Raw genomic sequence first — 18,661 nt, forward strand, 5'->3', positions numbered from 1 at the left:
TTGAGATTTGACATCTTCCGCCAACTGTATCAATGTACGTATGGCCAAGTAAGGCGCACAATTTACGCCAAAGGTGACAGTTTTAAGTTCAAAATCTTCTAAAGGATTTTGGGGATTTATTCTAAAAAGGATACGTTGGAAGCTTGTTTGATTCGGATCCACAAGAATCTGGCGATACATTTTAGTTATATCACCATTGAATACGTATCGGAAAAAACGCCAATTGAGGATGAGTGTGATAAATGCGTTTTGTAAAATCGGGCCTGTGTAAAATAAGTCATTCATGCTTACTCCATTCGAAGTTGGAGCCGAAGCATTGGAAACGACTCGGACTTTAGTGGTCACACTTTCAGGTCTTATGTTATTACCGCATGATACGGCAGGTAATAATTCTTGGAATCTTCAGATAAATCAGAAGGAAAAACTTTCGACATATGTTTCAGTGAAATATATTCTGCAAGGACGTTGTCATATTCGTCCTTAAAGGCAGGAGTGCGAATAAGACGAGCCTCATTTCGAAAATACTGGGCCATTGCAATCCTTCTAGATTGAGCAATGTCAACATCTTTTGGATAAGCTTTCTTAGAGGGAAGTGATACAATATATCGTCCCTCTTCGTTTCTTCTTGTTGTGTGGACATATAAACTTTCACAAAATTGGTCAGCTGATGAAGTAAATTTCTTCGTGGGAAGATCTTCCACCTCCCAAAAACGTGAAATCTCCTTATCCAGTGAGATTTCAAAAAAATATGATAAAATAGTGGGAGAAAAATTTGTGGAAGGATTTGGAATAGGCCCTGTCAAAACCCATCCGAATACAGTTTCCTGGGCCATTAATGACCCGCAAATGTTCAGCTTTATGCCAGGAAGAATTATCGATGGCAAAATGTCCCTCCCCTAAAAGGATATCGATTTTGGAGCATACAAAGAATTTTGGATCAGCAAGAGGAATATTAGGAAGAGCTGAAAGTGTGGCAATGTCGAAAGTACTCGACGGAAGATTTCCTGAGAGACGAGGAACCACAAGTATTAGAGCATAGTAGGAATGAACATTCCTTTTGTATTGACGCTGATATTGTATGATTTAATCCAAAAATCTTAGCATTGGTATGTTTGAATGGAAGTTTAAGTAAATTAAAAAGTTTCTGCGAGATAAAAGTTCACTCTGATCCCGAGTCAACTAAAGCCCTGCCAATGTATGTTAGGCCATTGTGGCTAATTTTTACTATAGCAGTTCCCAGTAAAATACCACGAGAACTAGTCGAAAAACAAGCATTAATTATCCCACTTCCTGACGAGGTAGTGGACTGTAATACTGTTGATGTAGAAGGATGTGGGCATGTATTCGAATCAGAATTTAGACCAGAATTAGATTGGCCATTCTGTGGTTTATGGAGAAGAGGGTTATGTTTCTTATGGCATACACGACAGGAATATTTGCTCTTGCAATCTTTGACTGTGTGGGATGAGGAAAAACAGTTTATACACAAGTTTTTGGATTTAATCTCGGTAAATCTTTGGTTCGGATCAAGTTTGAGGAACTTAGGGCATAGACGAATTACGTGAGCCTCTTTTGGGCATAGAAAACATTTTGGTTCCGACACTTTGGTTTGAAAGGATTTTACATTTGACGAATTTCCTCAATTGTAGGGTTTCCCCATTAGAGATTTGGATTTAGTAGTCGAATTCGACTCCTGTTTTCGAATCTCCGATACAGACTCTAATGTCTTATTGCGATTCGTCATGAAGTCAGTTTGACCCACTTCGGAATGACCGCCTTATATGAAAGCGTTTGCACCCATAGAGTTAGAGTGGAGTCTGGAAGCCGATTGGAGCATACAAAAGTAAAAATAGGGTCCCACGTATCGACTTGGATATTGTATTGTTTGAGAAGGGAGATGCATGTATTCATGTCCCTTTGAAGTTTTTTTCAATGCTGTTCCAGATTCCGAAGTGATAGATGGAAGGCCAAACAAATTTTTCAGTCGAATGTTCACAAGAACTCTCTGGTTCTCATAACGAGAAGAAAGATTATTCCATGCAATTGCGAAGTTATCGTTAGTAAAAGGGAATTTGCTCACGGTATCGTGGGATATCGTTCTCTGATTGAGATGGAACAGCCTGGGATTATTCAGGCAGACTGCCTTAAATATGTACCTAAATGTTGGCCATGCTGAGAAGTCCCCTGTGAACGTTGGAATCTCACACGGGGTAACTTGAAGCCATTCGGGGTTTTGGGAACGTGAATGTGATGGGAAGCTGGGGACTGAGGGACTGGACTTGCACTGGGAGGAAATTTTTCTAATAAAATTTCACGTAGGCGTGCACTACATCGACAATGAGATGCAAATGTACTTCTATACTTCGCCTTAACCGTTTCCAACTCGGAAGCTTTCTTATCATCACCCGATATATCCCCTTCTCACCGTTTGTCCTCGCTTAAATATCTTGGAGAAATTTATCATACGAAAACTTGACCTTTTCTCACAACGGCTTCAATTCTTCCATATGAGCCTCTATGAGAAAAGAAGACGATAATGGAGTATTCTTGTCGTTAAGGTTGGCTTCGAAATCCAGCCACCTGTCTGAATCACGGATGAACTTATTGAGGGACATAGCAACAAATTATAAAATATATCCAATTAACGAAAATATAAATATGGAATTATCTTGGACAAATTTTTTGAATAAAATGAATACCGTTTGGAAAATATTTAAAAAATTTTCAACCAAAAGAAATGGAAACACAAATTCTCAGAACCGATTTACAATTTATGACTCCAAATTATAACCACATCAAAATCCCACAAAACGTATATGATGCCCGTGGAAAAAGCGGATAGAAGAAATAAAATATAGCAAAATAAAAAAATATTTTCAAAATCCAATAAGAAATTATTAATAAAACCGAGAAAAGAAAAACAATACGAATAAGTGACATGCGATAAAAAAATGAAATTAAATAAACGTAGGGAAAATTTTAACGATTACGAATATTACGATTTTCCCCTTTAGAAATTGTAGAAAAGTAGTTGTGACAACCCTACAAACGTATGTTACCATTGGAAAAAAATATAAAAAAGAGATATTCTGTATTTAATAGATACAAGATCGAAAAGCACACACAAAAAATACCTACTAAATGTCACGAAATCAGCTGTTTAATAATCACAACCATTCTTTTTTTGATGAAGCACCAAATATTGAAAAAAACATGTAAAATTCTCTGCGCAATTGAGTGGAATGACTGCGCACTGCAAAAACAAAACCAAGGTGAATTATCAAAGTATGTCTTTATATTTTCTTGGTCTATGATCACAACAAAAAGTAAAAATATAACGCCGTTGATAAAATGGAATTTCCAGTTTGCCTTCTCCTACTTCCAGGAGAGTTCCACAATAGTGGATCGTAAGAGAACGAGAGAGTGGATAGGGTCTGCGCAGTAAGAAACTGTCTACTAAGCCTATAGCTGATTTCTTACCCGATAGGTATGGTTGAGTGTGTTGGTGATGAAAAAGAAATTGTAAGACTAAGAGAGAGAGATCTTAAAGCTGCGCTATATAGTGATATGGAAACAGATGGAGAATACAAAAAGAAGTAAATTCCCAAAGCATGGGCTAACTACGGTGCTGCCTCCTCTACTGCGACTAACTTCTTTTCACCAAACAATGAATTGTCATGGATAGCAATATATGATAATAAATCACAAATCTTTCCTAGACTTCGGAACTCAGATCAACCATTAGCAAAAATCGCTCGATACTTTCAACTACTCACAAAAAATAAGTAAATAAAATCGAATGTCGATTATGCTCGTATGCAATTTTTGGTATTATAACAGAGCCGTGTATAGACTACAGCAGGCGTCTGTTACGAACATGAGCTATTAGCGAATTATACAGAGCGCGTTTTTTGGATCACAAAATAAGACTTACGATTCAGTCAAAGTTCTTTTGCAAATGCTACCAACCAATTTTCCTTTCTCTACTTCTTCTCGTTTTTCTTTTTTCAGCCGATGATATACGAGTGTCTCGTTTCCCTCTAAGTTTTCGAATTCTTCCTTTCCCAGAATATGAAGATTTTTCGTACTTGTTAACACAAGTAGGGCAGCGATTATTTCCTTTTCTTCGGTTTGAATTATGTCGTTTTTAGCTCGTATGCAATTTTTGGTGTTAAATGGTTTTCAATTTGATATGTTTTACTTTTTTTCAACAATAACATAACTTCTTCTTACGCAATATTATAATAAATTTTCTAAATTGAATTACGGAGCTCGCAACCACAATGAATAGCACTAGCAGAATGAATTGAAGAATAAATGGAAAACGTCAACTAACCTGATTGATGTTTGGTGATGATGATGAGAGTAACTGGTATGTGGAGTCGATTTCTCAGAAAGCAGTTATTACAAGAGTCGATGGAATCCACGGGAGCGAATCCGTCTCGAACTGGACCAAAACTGTCAGTGTGTATGGGTAACAAGATCAACCTGTGGAATGTAGAGTCTCTTGAGCCAGAACAAAGTCAACTATTTTGGGAGAATTGTCGGCTTTGTACTCCAGATGATATGATTTGGAAGAAGCAAACCAATGTGGAACGAAAGAAACAAGAAAACGAATTGATTTCAGATCGATGGATTACAATTTGATTTATTTCTTCAAAGTTGACGTCTTACCTGTATGGTCGATAAATGCAAACAGAAAGGATGTACTTATTTTTCTACGGAAATAAGACTTCAGATATGGTGAACCAAAAAGACTTCATAGTGGTGAATTTACATTGACATTTACAAAATAATTTATCGATCGCAGTTAAATTATCTACCGACTATTGGGGTATGTGTAAATCCCATAAAGGGATTCAATAGCGAAAAATTAATTTTATTCGGCACAATTCTTATGTGTTTATGTGGCATAAACAACCGATATTGAACAATTTTTGCATGGCTGTTAGCGGCCATATACTAGCGCAATGTACCAAATTTAAACTGAATGGGATGAATTTTGTTCCTCCAAGAGGTTCCGGAGGTCAAATATGGGGATCGATTTATATGAGGACTATATATAATTATTGTAATGTAATTATCCAAAGGATCGGCAAGGACATGTGAATATACTATGAAAACATAGCAAAATTTTTTTTTTTGGAAAATTGAATTATTGCCGGTGGTAGGATGTCGACACACAATGTTCTGTCCTGAGAGTGACTACGGGAGCCTTTCGTAACTAACTTCAGTAGGGAGGGGGTGGTGGTTCGCGTCCTTCTCAGGACAGAAAGAAAGAAAAAAGGATATCTATTTTAGACCCCCCATTTAGTATAACTATTAGCGTAGAATATTGTAAGGCCATTTCTGAAAAACTACCCGAAATGCGAAATTACATATGTATGATATAAACAAAAAACAAGTATAAACGGCCGTAAGTTCGGCCAGGCCGATTCTTATGTACCCTCCACCATGGATTGCGTAGAAACTTCTACGAAAGACTGTTATACGCAATCGAATTACTTGGGTTGTGGTATCTCAAATCGTTTTCTAAATTGTGAGTTAGTCCACACGTGGTATATATTAGACAAAAATGTATGTAAGTCTACAAATAATTACGAATCGATATGGACTTTTGCACGGTAAGTAGGGAGCCAGAATTGAAATATGGGTGACGCTTATATGGGGGCTATATACAATTATGAACTTGATATGGACCAATTTTTGTGTGATTGGGGATCGATTTATCTGAGGGCTATATATAACTACAGACCGATATGGACCTAGTTAGGCATGGTTGTTAACGGTCATATAGTAGCACAATGTACCAAATTTCAACTGACTCGGATGAAATTTGCTCATCCAAGAGGTTCCAAAACCAAATCTCGGGATCGGTTCATATGGGGGCTATATATGATTATGGACTGATATGGACCACTTTTGGCATGGTTGTTAAATATCATATAGTAAAACGGCGTACCAAATTTCAATCAGATCGGATGAATTTTGCTTCTCCAAAAGGCACCGGAGGTCAAATCTGGGGATTGGTCTATATTGGGCTATATATAATTATGGACTGATATGAACCAATTCATGCGTGGTTGTTGGATACCATATACTAACATCACGTACCGAATCGGATGAATTTTGCTGTTCCAAGGGGCTCCGGAGGTCAAATCTGGGGATCGGTTTATATGGGGGCTATATATAATTATGGACCGATTTCGACCAATTTTTGCGTGGGTATGTACCAAATTTCAGCCGGATCGGACGAAACTTTCTCTCTTAGAGGCTCCGCAAGCCAAATCTGGGATCGGTTTATATGGGGGCTATATATAATTATGGACCGATGTGGACCAATTTTTGCATAGTTTTTAGAGATCATATACTAACACCATGTACCAAATTTCAGCCGGATCGGATGAAATTTGCTTCCTTTGAGGCTTCGAAAGCCAAATCGGGGGATCGGTTTATATGGGGGCTATATATAATTATGGACCGATGTGGACCAATTTTTTCACGGTTGTTAGAGACCATCTACTAACACCATGTACCAAATTTCAGCCGGATCGGATGAAATTTTCTTCTCTTAGAGGCTCCGCAAGCCAAATCTGGGGATAGGTTTATATGGGGCTATATATAATTATAGATCGATGTGGACAAATTTTTGCATGGTTGTTAAAGACCATATACTAACACCATGTACCAAATTTCAGCCGGATCGGATGAAATTTGCTTCTCTTAGAGACCCTCTAGACCCAAATTTGGGGGTCCGTTTTTATGGGGGCTATACGTAAAAGTGGACCGTTTACGTACGTAAAAGTGGACCGTATGGTCCATTTGCAATACCATCCGACCTACATCAATAACAACTACTTGTGCCAAGTTTCAAGTCGATAGCTTGTTTCGTTCGGAAGTTAGCGTGATTTCAACAGACGGACGGACGGACGGACATGCTCAGATCGACTCAGAATTTCACCACGACCCAGAATATATATACTTTATGGGGTCTTAGAGCAATATTTCGATGTGTTACAAACGGAATGACAAAGTTAATATACACCCCATCCTATGGTGGAGGGTATAAAAAGCTCATTAATATCCTAATTATCTCTAAGATGTCCCGAGATATATGCGGGTTATACCTCCCTAACCATTGTCCTGGCCCCGCAGGCATTCATTCCAGAACTCCTACCCTGATGTTCTACCACAGCCGTACCACATATTTGCTAAGAAAATACAATAAAAAAATTTACCAAACCATCATGTTGTTTCTTTTTCAAATTCAAGAGAATTGCATTTCAAAATTCATATTTAGATTTTTTTTAATAAGAAATTCAATGATAAGACAATAATTCGAGCTCAGATCTTATCTTATTCATATATTTTTCCAATTAAGAATTGAATGGATTGAAACTAGAATTTAATTAATGAAAAAATATGTATATGTATCAATCTTAGTTTAAAACCAAAATATATTTATTTTAAACTGGTAGCGCAATAAGCATAAAACAGAAACATTTAATATTTTATAGGCTTGTTTACGAATGAAAGGATAAATGATATTTACTCCAAGAGGCTCCGGAGGTCAAATCTGGGGATCGGTTTATATGGGGCTATATATAATTATGGACTGATTTCGACCTATTATTGCATGGCAATTAGAGACCGTATACTTACACCATGTACCAAATTTCAGCCGGATCGGATGAAATTTGCTTCTCTTAGAGGCTCCGCAAAACAAATCGGGGCATCGGTTTATTTGGGGGCTATATATAATTATTGACCGATGTGGACCAATTTTTGCATAGTTGTTAGAGACCATATACTAACACCATGTACCAAATTTCAGCCGGATCGGACGAAACTTTTTCTCTTAGAGGCTCCGCAAGCCAAATCTGGGATCGGTTTATATGGGGGCTATATATAATTATGGACCGATGTGGACCAATTTTTGCATAGTTTTTAGAGATCATATACTAACACCATGTACCAAATTTCAGCTGGATCGGATGAAATTTGCTTCTCTTAGAGGGTCTGCAAGCCAAATTTGGGGGTCCTTTTATATGGGGGCTATACGTAAAAGTGAACCGATATGGCCCATTTACAATACCATCCGATATACATCAATAACAACTACTTGTACCAAGTTTCAAGTTGATAGCTTGTTTCGTTCGGGAGTTAGCGTGATTTCAACAGACGGACGGACGGACATGCTCAGATCGACTCAGAATTTCACCATTATGGGGTCTTAGAGCAATATTTCGATGTGTTACAAACGGAATGACAAAGTTTATATACCCCCATCCTATGATGGAGGGTATAAAAACTAGCCAAATCGATAAAATTGGCAACTTTTCAATGAATATAGCAAATTATGCCATATATCTTTCATATGGATAGAAAACATGGAAATTGAATTTAATTAGTTTAGTCCTAGTAACATAAAGGGTGATTCTTTTGAGGTTAGGATTTTCATGCATTAGTATTTGACAGATCACGTGGGATTTCAGACATGGTGTCAAAGAGAAAGATGCTCAGTATGCTTTGACATTTCATCATGAATAGACGAACGATCTGCCACAACGTCGAATTTTCAGTGAATGGGCCCTAGAAAAGTTGGCAGAAAATCCGCTTTTTTATCGACAAATTTTGTTCAGCGATGAGGCTCATTTCTGGTTGAATGGCTACGTAAATAAGCAAAATTGCCGCATTTGGAGTGAAGAGCAACCAGAAGCCGTTCAAGAACTGCCCATGCATCCCGAAAAATGCACTGTTTGGTGTGGTTTGTACGCTGGTGGAATCATTGGACCGTATTTTTTCAAAGATGCTGTTGGACGCAACGTTACGGTGAATGGCGATCGCTATCGTTCGATGCTAACAAACTTTTTGTTGCCAAAAATGGAAGAACTGAACTTGGTTGACATGTGGTTTCAACAAGATGGCGCTACATGCCACACAGCTCGCGATTCTATGGCCATTTTGAGGGAAAACTTCGGAGAACAATTCATCTCAAGAAATGGACCGGTAAGTTGGCCACCAAGATCATGCGATTTGACGCCTTTAGACTATTTTTTGTGGGGCTACGTCAAGTCTAAAGTCTACAGAAATAAGCCAGCAACTATTCCAGCTTTGGAAGACAACATTTCCGAAGAAATTCGGGCTATTCCGGCCGAAATGCTCGAAAAAGTTGCCCAAAATTGGACTTTCCGAATGGACCACCTAAGACGCAGCCGCGGTCAACATTTAAATGAAATTATCTTCAAAAAGTAAATGTCATGGACCAATCTAACGTTTCAAATAAAGAACCGATGAGATTTTGCAAATTTTATGCGTTTTTTTTTTTTAAAAAAGTTATCAAGCTCTTAACAAATCACCCTTTAGAATATTACCCGTTTGAAGAAGCAATTTCTAACTACCGACAAGTAACTGCATCCAACGTGCAAATAAAAATATTTCTTTTATTGTACGTCATAAGCCATAGTTTTTTTTGTAATACACCGAAAAACGTGAACTGTTTTATAGGAAGAATGAACTACCTTGCACGAAAATTGGACTAAATTTTACACTACATTTTGAGATTTCCACAAAGCGTTGTTAAAGCCAGGAAATTTTAATTCCCTGTTGTACTTTTTACCTGCAGTTCACGAAATTACATCATCTCATAGAAGAAAAAATTAACTAAAAGTAAAGAAGAAAATCATTGGCGACAAATCATGACAATTTTAACCATACAGTAGTTCATTCTTACTATTTTTGGGAATCGTACGAAAATGTTCATTTGTTTTAGTTCATATTGAACTTATGAACTTATGACCGTACGGTCATTGTACTTTATATTCACGTTTAGTTCATAAAACTTTTGAGACATACTTAAAAAAAGTAAGATTTCATTAAGCTGTGGAAAATGTCGATAAAAATAATAAAATTTAACTACAAGCAAATATTTTTTTTCAATAAAAATAAGTTAAATTTAGCGTTAGGTTAGGTTAGGCAGCCCGATGTATCAGGCTCACTTAGATTATTCAGTCCATTGTGATACCACATTGGTGAACTTCTTTCTTAGCACTGAGGTCAGCCCGATTCCATGTTAAGCTCAATGACAAGGGACCTCCTTTTTATAGCCGAGTTCGAACGGCGTTCCACATTGCAGTGAAACCACTTAGAGAAGCTTTGAAACCCTCAGAAATGTCACCAGCATTACTGAGGTGGGATAATCCACCGCTGAAAAACTTTTTGGTGTTCGGTCGAAGCAGGAATCGAACCCACGACCTTGTGTATGCAAGGCGGGCATGCTAACCATTGCACTAATTTAGCGTTAGTTTAACTACGGAAATTTTTTCTGTGTATAATAATAATAATTTTTTGAAATAAAGTACTGGTGATTGTAGAAAATTTACTTGTTTCCATAATTTCTCTACTTTTTGTGAAAATTATACTGACAAACAGTTTATTTGAAACCAATTTCTTGATATCGATTCCCAAAAAATTGTTCATTTTCCGGATAGCAGGAATATTTTGAATGAGTGTGAGTTCATTCTTCCCATAGTAGTAATAATGAACTAAAATACGATGCAATACATGAACTACTTTATAAGAAAATTATGAACTTATCTAGATGAAAAAAATCTTTGGCGCCAAATCGTGGTCATTCTTACTATGGGTTAGTTAATTTTTCGTAAATAATAGTTCACTTTTTTCGGTGCAGATTTTTGTATAAAAAATGATAGTTTGGCTTTAATGTGTCAATAAATAGAGCAGCATACGTCCGGTTATGGACTCTATATGAAATTGTTACACAAGTCTCTAGTAGAAAATGTCGACATTAGTAAAATATCCAGCATTCCCGTTAGACTTAAATCGAAGCGCTAGAATTGGAGTCGACCAAGTCTTAAGCCTTAAGCGGAAAAAAGTGGTCGAATGTTATGATTTCAAGTTGAGTTTATTGATGTTTGGTGATTTGTTTCCAACCTCTGTCTCGCTTTTTCAAATTCTCTATATCAATATATTTTATCTCTATTGCAAAACTCCTTCTAACATATCGTTTGAAGAAGATTTGATAAAAATATAAAGTTATCAACTATATGATAGTTAGATATTCCATTGAATATAGAATTTTCTCTAATGTCTGTGGTTTCAGCACTCATTGATTGAACATCTTGCTCAGAGTTTCAAATATTTCTTACTTGACTAAAATTTTAGTCACTCATGATTTGTTTGTCTATATTAGAAAGTTTACTATATCTGCAAAATGATTTTGCTGAAAATGAGCGCAAAACCTATAAAATAAAGTTTGTCATCTACGATTAAACACAAAGAAAAGAATATTTTTTTCATTCAGTTTTAATTTCTATTCAATTAAATTTTTCTCCAAATCATTAATAATATCAATGAATTTGTAAAAGTTTTACTTTTTCCGAATGTTTTAACGGTAGTAATGGAATCAACCTACCCATTTTCCAAACATCGGGTATAATGAGTGATTCCAAGTATAAATTGAGGAGTCTGGTCAAATACTCAACTCCCAGTGTTCTCAGATGCTTATGCATTAGCATAGAGATTCCGTCGGGGCCCAGCGCCGACGGCGTCCAGACGTAATGAAATCAGAGGGTCGGTTAATAGTGAGAATTAAGGGGAAGTGGTCCGATCCCAATGAAATGACGGGTTTCCAGGAAACGTCATTTATCAGACGGGGCGATGCAAAATATATATCTGGAGAACTCCTGCAATCACCCATAATTCTGGAGGGGTCCTCTTCGTTCACCGTGCAAAATGTGGAGTCATCTATCTGCTCTTCCAAAGCTATGCCTCTCATTACTTAGGAAAGAATGCCAAAGTTCATGGTGGGCATTAAAGTCTCCTAGCACCAATCGGTTATGGCCGCACAACAGTCACTCAATGTTTGGGCTATAACGGCTACCAAGCGGCGGAATATACACGTTGTACAGCTCTAATTGAAATCCAGACCAGAACCTCCACATCTTGTGCCGTCCTTTCGTAGTGCATTGTATCCATAACAATGGCGTAGGCTGCAGGTGGCATTCAGCTTAGTTTCCTGGATCTCCGCGACCCTGATTGCTACCACGGAGCCCGTTGCAAAAATTGCAAAACCGATGCACTATCCAGAACTGGTACAATAATATTGCTTTCGTTTAAGCAGCATCCTGCCATGTAGTCAGAATGACTATACTTCCGCGGCGATGTTTACCCAGAGCAGTTCCGGATGTGCACCAATTCCAAGCACCGGTTACACCTAACCGAAAGGTGGTGGACTAGGTTTCGGCCGACCGACCAGTACCATGGTCCGGGGATTTCCCTATCCCGGCTCGGACCAACATCAAACGGAGAAGGCTCCCCGGGATGCACCTTCTGCAACATAAAAATACGGTCGAAACAACACGTACACTGATGTGGCAGCCGCTGATCAATGGGTATGATCCATCGGATCAATCCGGTACAAAGAACTCGCCGCCGTGGGATTGAAAAATGTGATAGTGTATCCCTTTAACGAAACTCCCTTAGAATTGAGATACTGCAACCTGTTGACATGATTTTGAATGACGTTAGTAACGGAACTATTTAAATTAATAATGTTTCGATTCTGTTAAAAAAAAAATCAATAACTTGTATTCGGAGTTGAAATCTTGTTACTAAAGCATCAATTTCTTGAGCGTTTGTTTCCGTTAATTCTAAACTACAGGATTTTGAAATTGTTAATATTTGTTTATTTCTGATACTCACCGAAAAAAGTGAATATTTGTATCAAATACAAAAATTGTGATTTCAATTATTTTTGTATTTGATTTTCAGCTTATTACAAAAATCATGAATCCAAATACCAAAATTCTAATGTTGTCGTAAAATTAATTTCAACTATTTGAATATTTGTATTGAGTAGAAAGGTTATTGGAATTTGTTATGATATTTAAATGATACTGTAATAAACCCAAATACATTAGTTTTTTAAAATATACGACTTTTTCAATTACGGTCGTAATTTAAACTGAGTGCAATGTTTATTAAATTTTGTAGCCTTTATTAATTACCGCCATAATTAAATTTATTACGATGGTAATCAATATATTTTAGTAAACCAATTACTATAATAATTGAGTTAAGTGCGTAGAATAAATACACGTAGAAAAATGTGTTTATTCTTTTTATTAGGAATAATGTTTGTATAAAGAAACGCAAAGACTAAAAGAAAGTTGTACAGAATATCCAAGCCACACATATCTACATATCTGATTTAATGGAGACTCGAAAAAACGGGGGATTTGATCCACCTGTTCCAATACTCATTTAAAATGATTTGTTTAATCGTTTCCACTTTATTTTCTGTAAATGAAAGAATAGTTTAGAAATAAATACACGAATTTATATATTTGTAAGGTTTTTACCTTTTGTTCCGATAACCACGAACCATACCATAAATCTGAAAGTCATCAAATATTTTTTGTCGTTAATGTAAATTGTTCCTTCATTTGCGTGGAACTGAAAAAGGGATGCGTTAGCTTGTGTTAAAAAGCAAAATTTGTTTGTGAATGCTCGTAAGTAAAATTTATTCAAATTCACAATCAAGAAAAAATTATGATAAAATTCACACGTTCGTAGTCAAAAATAGAATAAGGATAGAATAAGGATACTTACACACTCTTAGAAAAATATGTTTTTCATATGTTCCGATATAAACAAAATGTGTTTCGGGCACAATTTTAAAACACAATATATTTAAGTGGAAACATGTAATGTTCCTAAACTAACACTAAATGTTTGGGACATCTATGTTAATATGTTAGAATATATTATGTTTGGGGCATGAATGTTTCATAAAAATCATATGTGTGAATGCAAACATATATAAATTTACAAATTTCGACTAAACATACATATGTTGTGATATTTTATTCAAAGCGACAGAGAGAGTATAGAGAGGAATAGAGATGGAAACCGGGAGAATTGACGAAAGATATCAACATACACAGCAAAAGAATCAAAAGAGAACAATTTCTATGAAACCGCTTGTATGTTGTTTCGGAAAACTGTTTTATGATAAGGCCAAAGAATTGATATGCTTAAGTCTAAGTATTATTTAATTCGAATAAAGACAATAGACAAGTTCAAGCTCAATATATGTCAATTATATAATATTAAACATACAATTCTTAAAACTCCATCAAACCACCTAATTAATGTAACCCCATATTTAACTTCTAATCTATGCTTGCACTGTCATTAATAAGGATAGGTCCTTGTAGTGCTCGCAATGTCAACATAAAATAAATAAATAAAAATAAATTCGGAACCAAGAGAATAGATATTTGAAAAACAAACAGCATATGTTTTCGCCTTGAGAGCAGCATTTTATGTTATGTATGTGTGGACATGTGTTTTGTTTATCATTTTGGCATTATGGGCACCATTTTTTTCTTGGTTCGTTAAAAGAAATCAGGGGTCTTCATAAAAATAACGAAAGGGCACTATACCCTTTTTAGAGTTGGGGCAGTAAAATGAAATAAGGAGGAAATAGCGAACAATTACACAGTAAAATGTATAAAAACAAAGTTTAGTTCCTTTTTATTAATAAGTAGTCCACGAGGAGTTGACGGACACCTTCAAATATAAAAGCGGGCATTAAGTTCGAGTTTTGCAGCTAAAACAATTTAAAAAGTTTATTTTCTTTAAAATGAATTATTAAAGAAAAATAAAAGGCATTTTAGAGCGATGGTGTTAAAAGCTAGTAAAAAACTGTTCACGCCTAAATAAATTTATGTTTATATTATAAAATTATTTATGTATGTTTATACTCGACTCCACGTTCTTCTTTTGTTATAGTTTTTGAATTCCTTCCAAATTTTAAAGTTTTGTACCAAAAACATTATTATGTTTGTTTTATGTGAACATATTATATGTTTGGAAGCATTTTGAGCCAAAAATATTATATGCTTGGAAAAATTTTCTCCCCAAGAAGATTGTGATCATTCCCTCACATAATTTTCACTTCCACGAAATTTTTAGTTCTTGGCACCTTTTTCTGTAATATAAATAATGTTGAAGAAATTATTCAATTTTATAATTTTTTTTTTTTAAATTTTACCTTTCGCCTGGACGGAGAATCGAACCGGGAACCATGCAATTTGTAAGCCAACACAATACCACTGGGCTACGTAGCTGTTATAGTCACCAATAGACAATTATCGTTATAAGTTACATTTATATAGCATCCCAGCAAAAAAAGCGTCGCCAGAAAAGTAGTAAAAAATTTCTTTTTGGATTCGGAAGTGGTGCAAAATTGGCGCAGAAGTGATGATTTTAACATGGGCTTGTCATAGGATGGAAGTCCCCCATTTCAACTGCCATTGCATCCCATTTCAACTGAATTTGCATCACTTCTTAAGGTGTGATGCGCATCCAGTGATTTGGATGTGAATAAAGAAATTTTGTGATATTTTGACAAATAAATAATTTTTACAATTTTTGTATGATTTTTAACGCATTATAACGCTTGTCTAGAACGTTTGACATCAAATATTTGTAAAAATTCGCAATTTTTCTAGAAAGGATTTAGCATTTTTTTCGACAAAATTTAAATAATATGCACTATTTTATTTATGTTTCTTTTTCAAATGTCCATTCTCTTGGTTCCGAATGTCTATTCTCTTTACTCCGAATACTCATTCTAATATTCAAATTAAATAATATTTAGACTTAAGCATATCAAATTTTTGGCCTTATAAAACAGTTTTCCGAAACAACATACAAGCGGTTTCACAGAAATTGCTCTCTTTTCATTCTCTCGCTGTGTTATGTTGATATCTTTCGTCAACCCTCCCGGTTTCCATCTCTATTTCTTTCTCTATACTCTCTCTCTATGTCGCTCTCTGAATAAAATATCACAACATATATATGTTTACTCGAAATTTGTAAATTTATATATGTTTACATTCACACATATTATTTTTATAAAACATTCATGCCCCAAACATAATATATTCTAATATATTAACATATGTGTCCCACACATTTAGTGTTTGTTTAGGAACATTACATGTTTGCACTTAAATATATTGTGTTTAAAAATTGTGCCCGAAACACATTTTGTTTATATCGGAACATATGAAAAACATATTTTTCTACCAGTGTACAACCGTATAACATATATTTCATAAATCAAAGAGACGTAACTACTCACTTATGTATACGAAGTACAAAGTATTTTTTTTTTGCAAAGTAGGCTGTTTTTTTCTAGTTGTACCACAGCTAGTGCTTCGTACTACAAAATGAAGCTGCATGTACATAATTTGACAATTTATAACGTCATTTCCCACGAATCTGATAATTATATTTGGAATGAAACTGAAGGAAACCTTGTGGCATCCACTTTTGCAACTTGCATTATAAACCATTTGAAAAACGCAGTTATGCAGTCTCCGGATATTAATCATATCATTATCTACTCCGATGTTTGTTTCTATCAGAATAGAAATGTTGTATTGTCAAATGTTCTGTTGTCTCTATGCTAGGAAAAAATATTAACAATCGAACACAAATATCTTGTAGTTGGACACACACAAATGGAGTGTGACTCTACCCACTCTCTCATAGAAAGGAAAATAAAAGATAAGCAAATTAATTTACCATCGCAACTTGTGGACCTAATACGCAATGCAAGAACGAATCCTACAACGTTTCAAGTTCTCCATTTAAATCATCGATACTTTCTTGACTATGAATCTGTTCCTAAGGGATATTCGACCAGGTAAGTTATGCTATAATATTGCTAAAAAATTATATATTATGATTACTTTTTTGTATACAGGCAAAAAATGTGGAGATCCCACTGAAAATATGATTCGTGCATTGAGATACGATCCTAGTGGAATTATTTATTTTAAAACAAGTATTGCAAAAGAATATGCACAGCTTCCACAAAGAATTGGAAAAAACAGCAGATGTTCTATCTTGCCCCTTACATCTGGAGAGAATAAAAATTTCAAAAAATAAATGGCAACATCTTCAGGACCTTAAGCCTTTTCTTCCAGAAGATTGTCATCTTTTTATGATACCATTCCACATGAAATTTAATAAATTGTATGCAATATTACTGTTTTCTAAATCAATACTTTTATATATGTTTTATATGTGTTTAATACTTTTAATCAGGGATCCGGAGCGGAGCGGAGCAAGCCCTTTTTTTGCCGGAGCGGGAGCGGAGCGGGAGCGGCATTTCTAAAATCCGGAGCGGAGCGGTTTCCAAATGAAAAACCGCTCCGCTCCGAATAAAATATTACTTGAATGAAATGTGTAACTTTGAAATTACAGTGTGTAGATAATTTCAAATTTAGCTAGTACTTAGCGTAGTGTGAGTAAACGTTTAAAATGTACGATATGTATTTTTGTACGTACGTACATTGGGGAAAACACAACGTGTTTTTTAGTAATTGTTTTCAAAAACGGCAAATGTCAAAATATATATCTAGTACGTGTTGTAAAAGTAACAACAGTACTTTCGATCAATTTCATCCCGTATTACTACAAAGATGTTTGTAATGAACGTCAAATAAATGCAATTAAACGATCTTATTTATATTTAATTTTTTAGTTTTTTACACTGAAAAAAATATTGTCGTGAAGTCAAAGATTCCATGTCCTTAGAATAAGAATGCAAATTTTGCTTAACATGGAAGACGCATTTCTGTAAAATAAAGTTTTTTATACCCATCACCATAGAATGGTGACGGGGGTATAATAAGTTTATCATTCCGTTTGTAACACATCGAAATATCGATTTCCGACTATATAAAGTATATATATTCTTGATCAGGGAGAAATTCTAAGACGATATAACGATGTCCCTCTGTCCGTCTGTCTGTCTGTCTGTTGTAATCAAGCTACAGTTTTCAATAATGAAGCAATCGTGCTGAAATTTTGCACAACCTCGTCTTTTGTCTGCAGGCGGGTCAAGTTCGAAGATGGGTAATATTGGTCCAGGTTTTGATATAGTCCCCATATAAACCGACCTCCCGATTTGGGGTATTGGGCTTATATAAATCGTATTTTTATCCAATTTGCCTGAAATTTGAAATCTGGAGGTATTTTATGACCGTAAAGAGGTGTGCCAAAAATGGTGAGTATCGGTCCATGTTTTGGTATAGCCCCCGTATAGACCGATCTCCCGATTTTACTTCTTGGGCTTATAGAAACCGCAGTTTTTATTCAATTTACCTGAAATTGGAAATCTAGAGGTATTGTCGGACCACAAATACGTGTGCCAAAAATGTTAAGTATCGGTCCATATTTTGGTATAGCCCCCATATAGACCGATCTCCCGATTTTACTTCTTGGGCTTATAGAAACCGCAGTTTTTATTCAATTTACCTGAAATTGGAAATCTAGAGGTATTGTAGGACCACAAATACGTGTGCCAAAAATTGTGAGTATCGGTCCATGTTTTGGTATGGTCCCCATATAAAACGACCTCCCGATTTGGGGTCTTGGGCTTATAGAAAGCGTATTTTTTATCCAATTTGTCTGCAATTGGAAATCTAGGGGTATTTTCGGACCATAAAGAGGTGTGCTGAAAATGGTGAGTATCGGTCCATATTTTGGTATAGCCCCCATATAGACCGATCTCCCAATTTTACTTCTTGGGCTTATAGAAACCGCAGTTTTTATTCAA

At 35.6% G+C, this 18,661-nt stretch overlaps 1 protein-coding gene across 1 annotated transcript; it reads right to left on the reverse strand.

Moving 5' to 3' along the window:
- Positions 1 to 356: 356 nt before the first annotated feature.
- On the reverse strand, positions 357 to 833 carry LOC142235432 (uncharacterized). Its single transcript, XM_075306684.1, has one exon. The coding sequence runs from the start codon at positions 831 to 833 to the stop codon at positions 357 to 359; it is 477 nt and encodes a 158-aa protein (XP_075162799.1).
- Positions 834 to 18,661: the final 17,828 nt, after the last annotated feature.

Source organism: Haematobia irritans, chromosome 4 (assembly GCF_050003625.1).
Source record: "Haematobia irritans isolate KBUSLIRL chromosome 4, ASM5000362v1, whole genome shotgun sequence".
Classification (NCBI taxonomy): Eukaryota; Metazoa; Arthropoda; class Insecta; order Diptera; family Muscidae; genus Haematobia; species Haematobia irritans.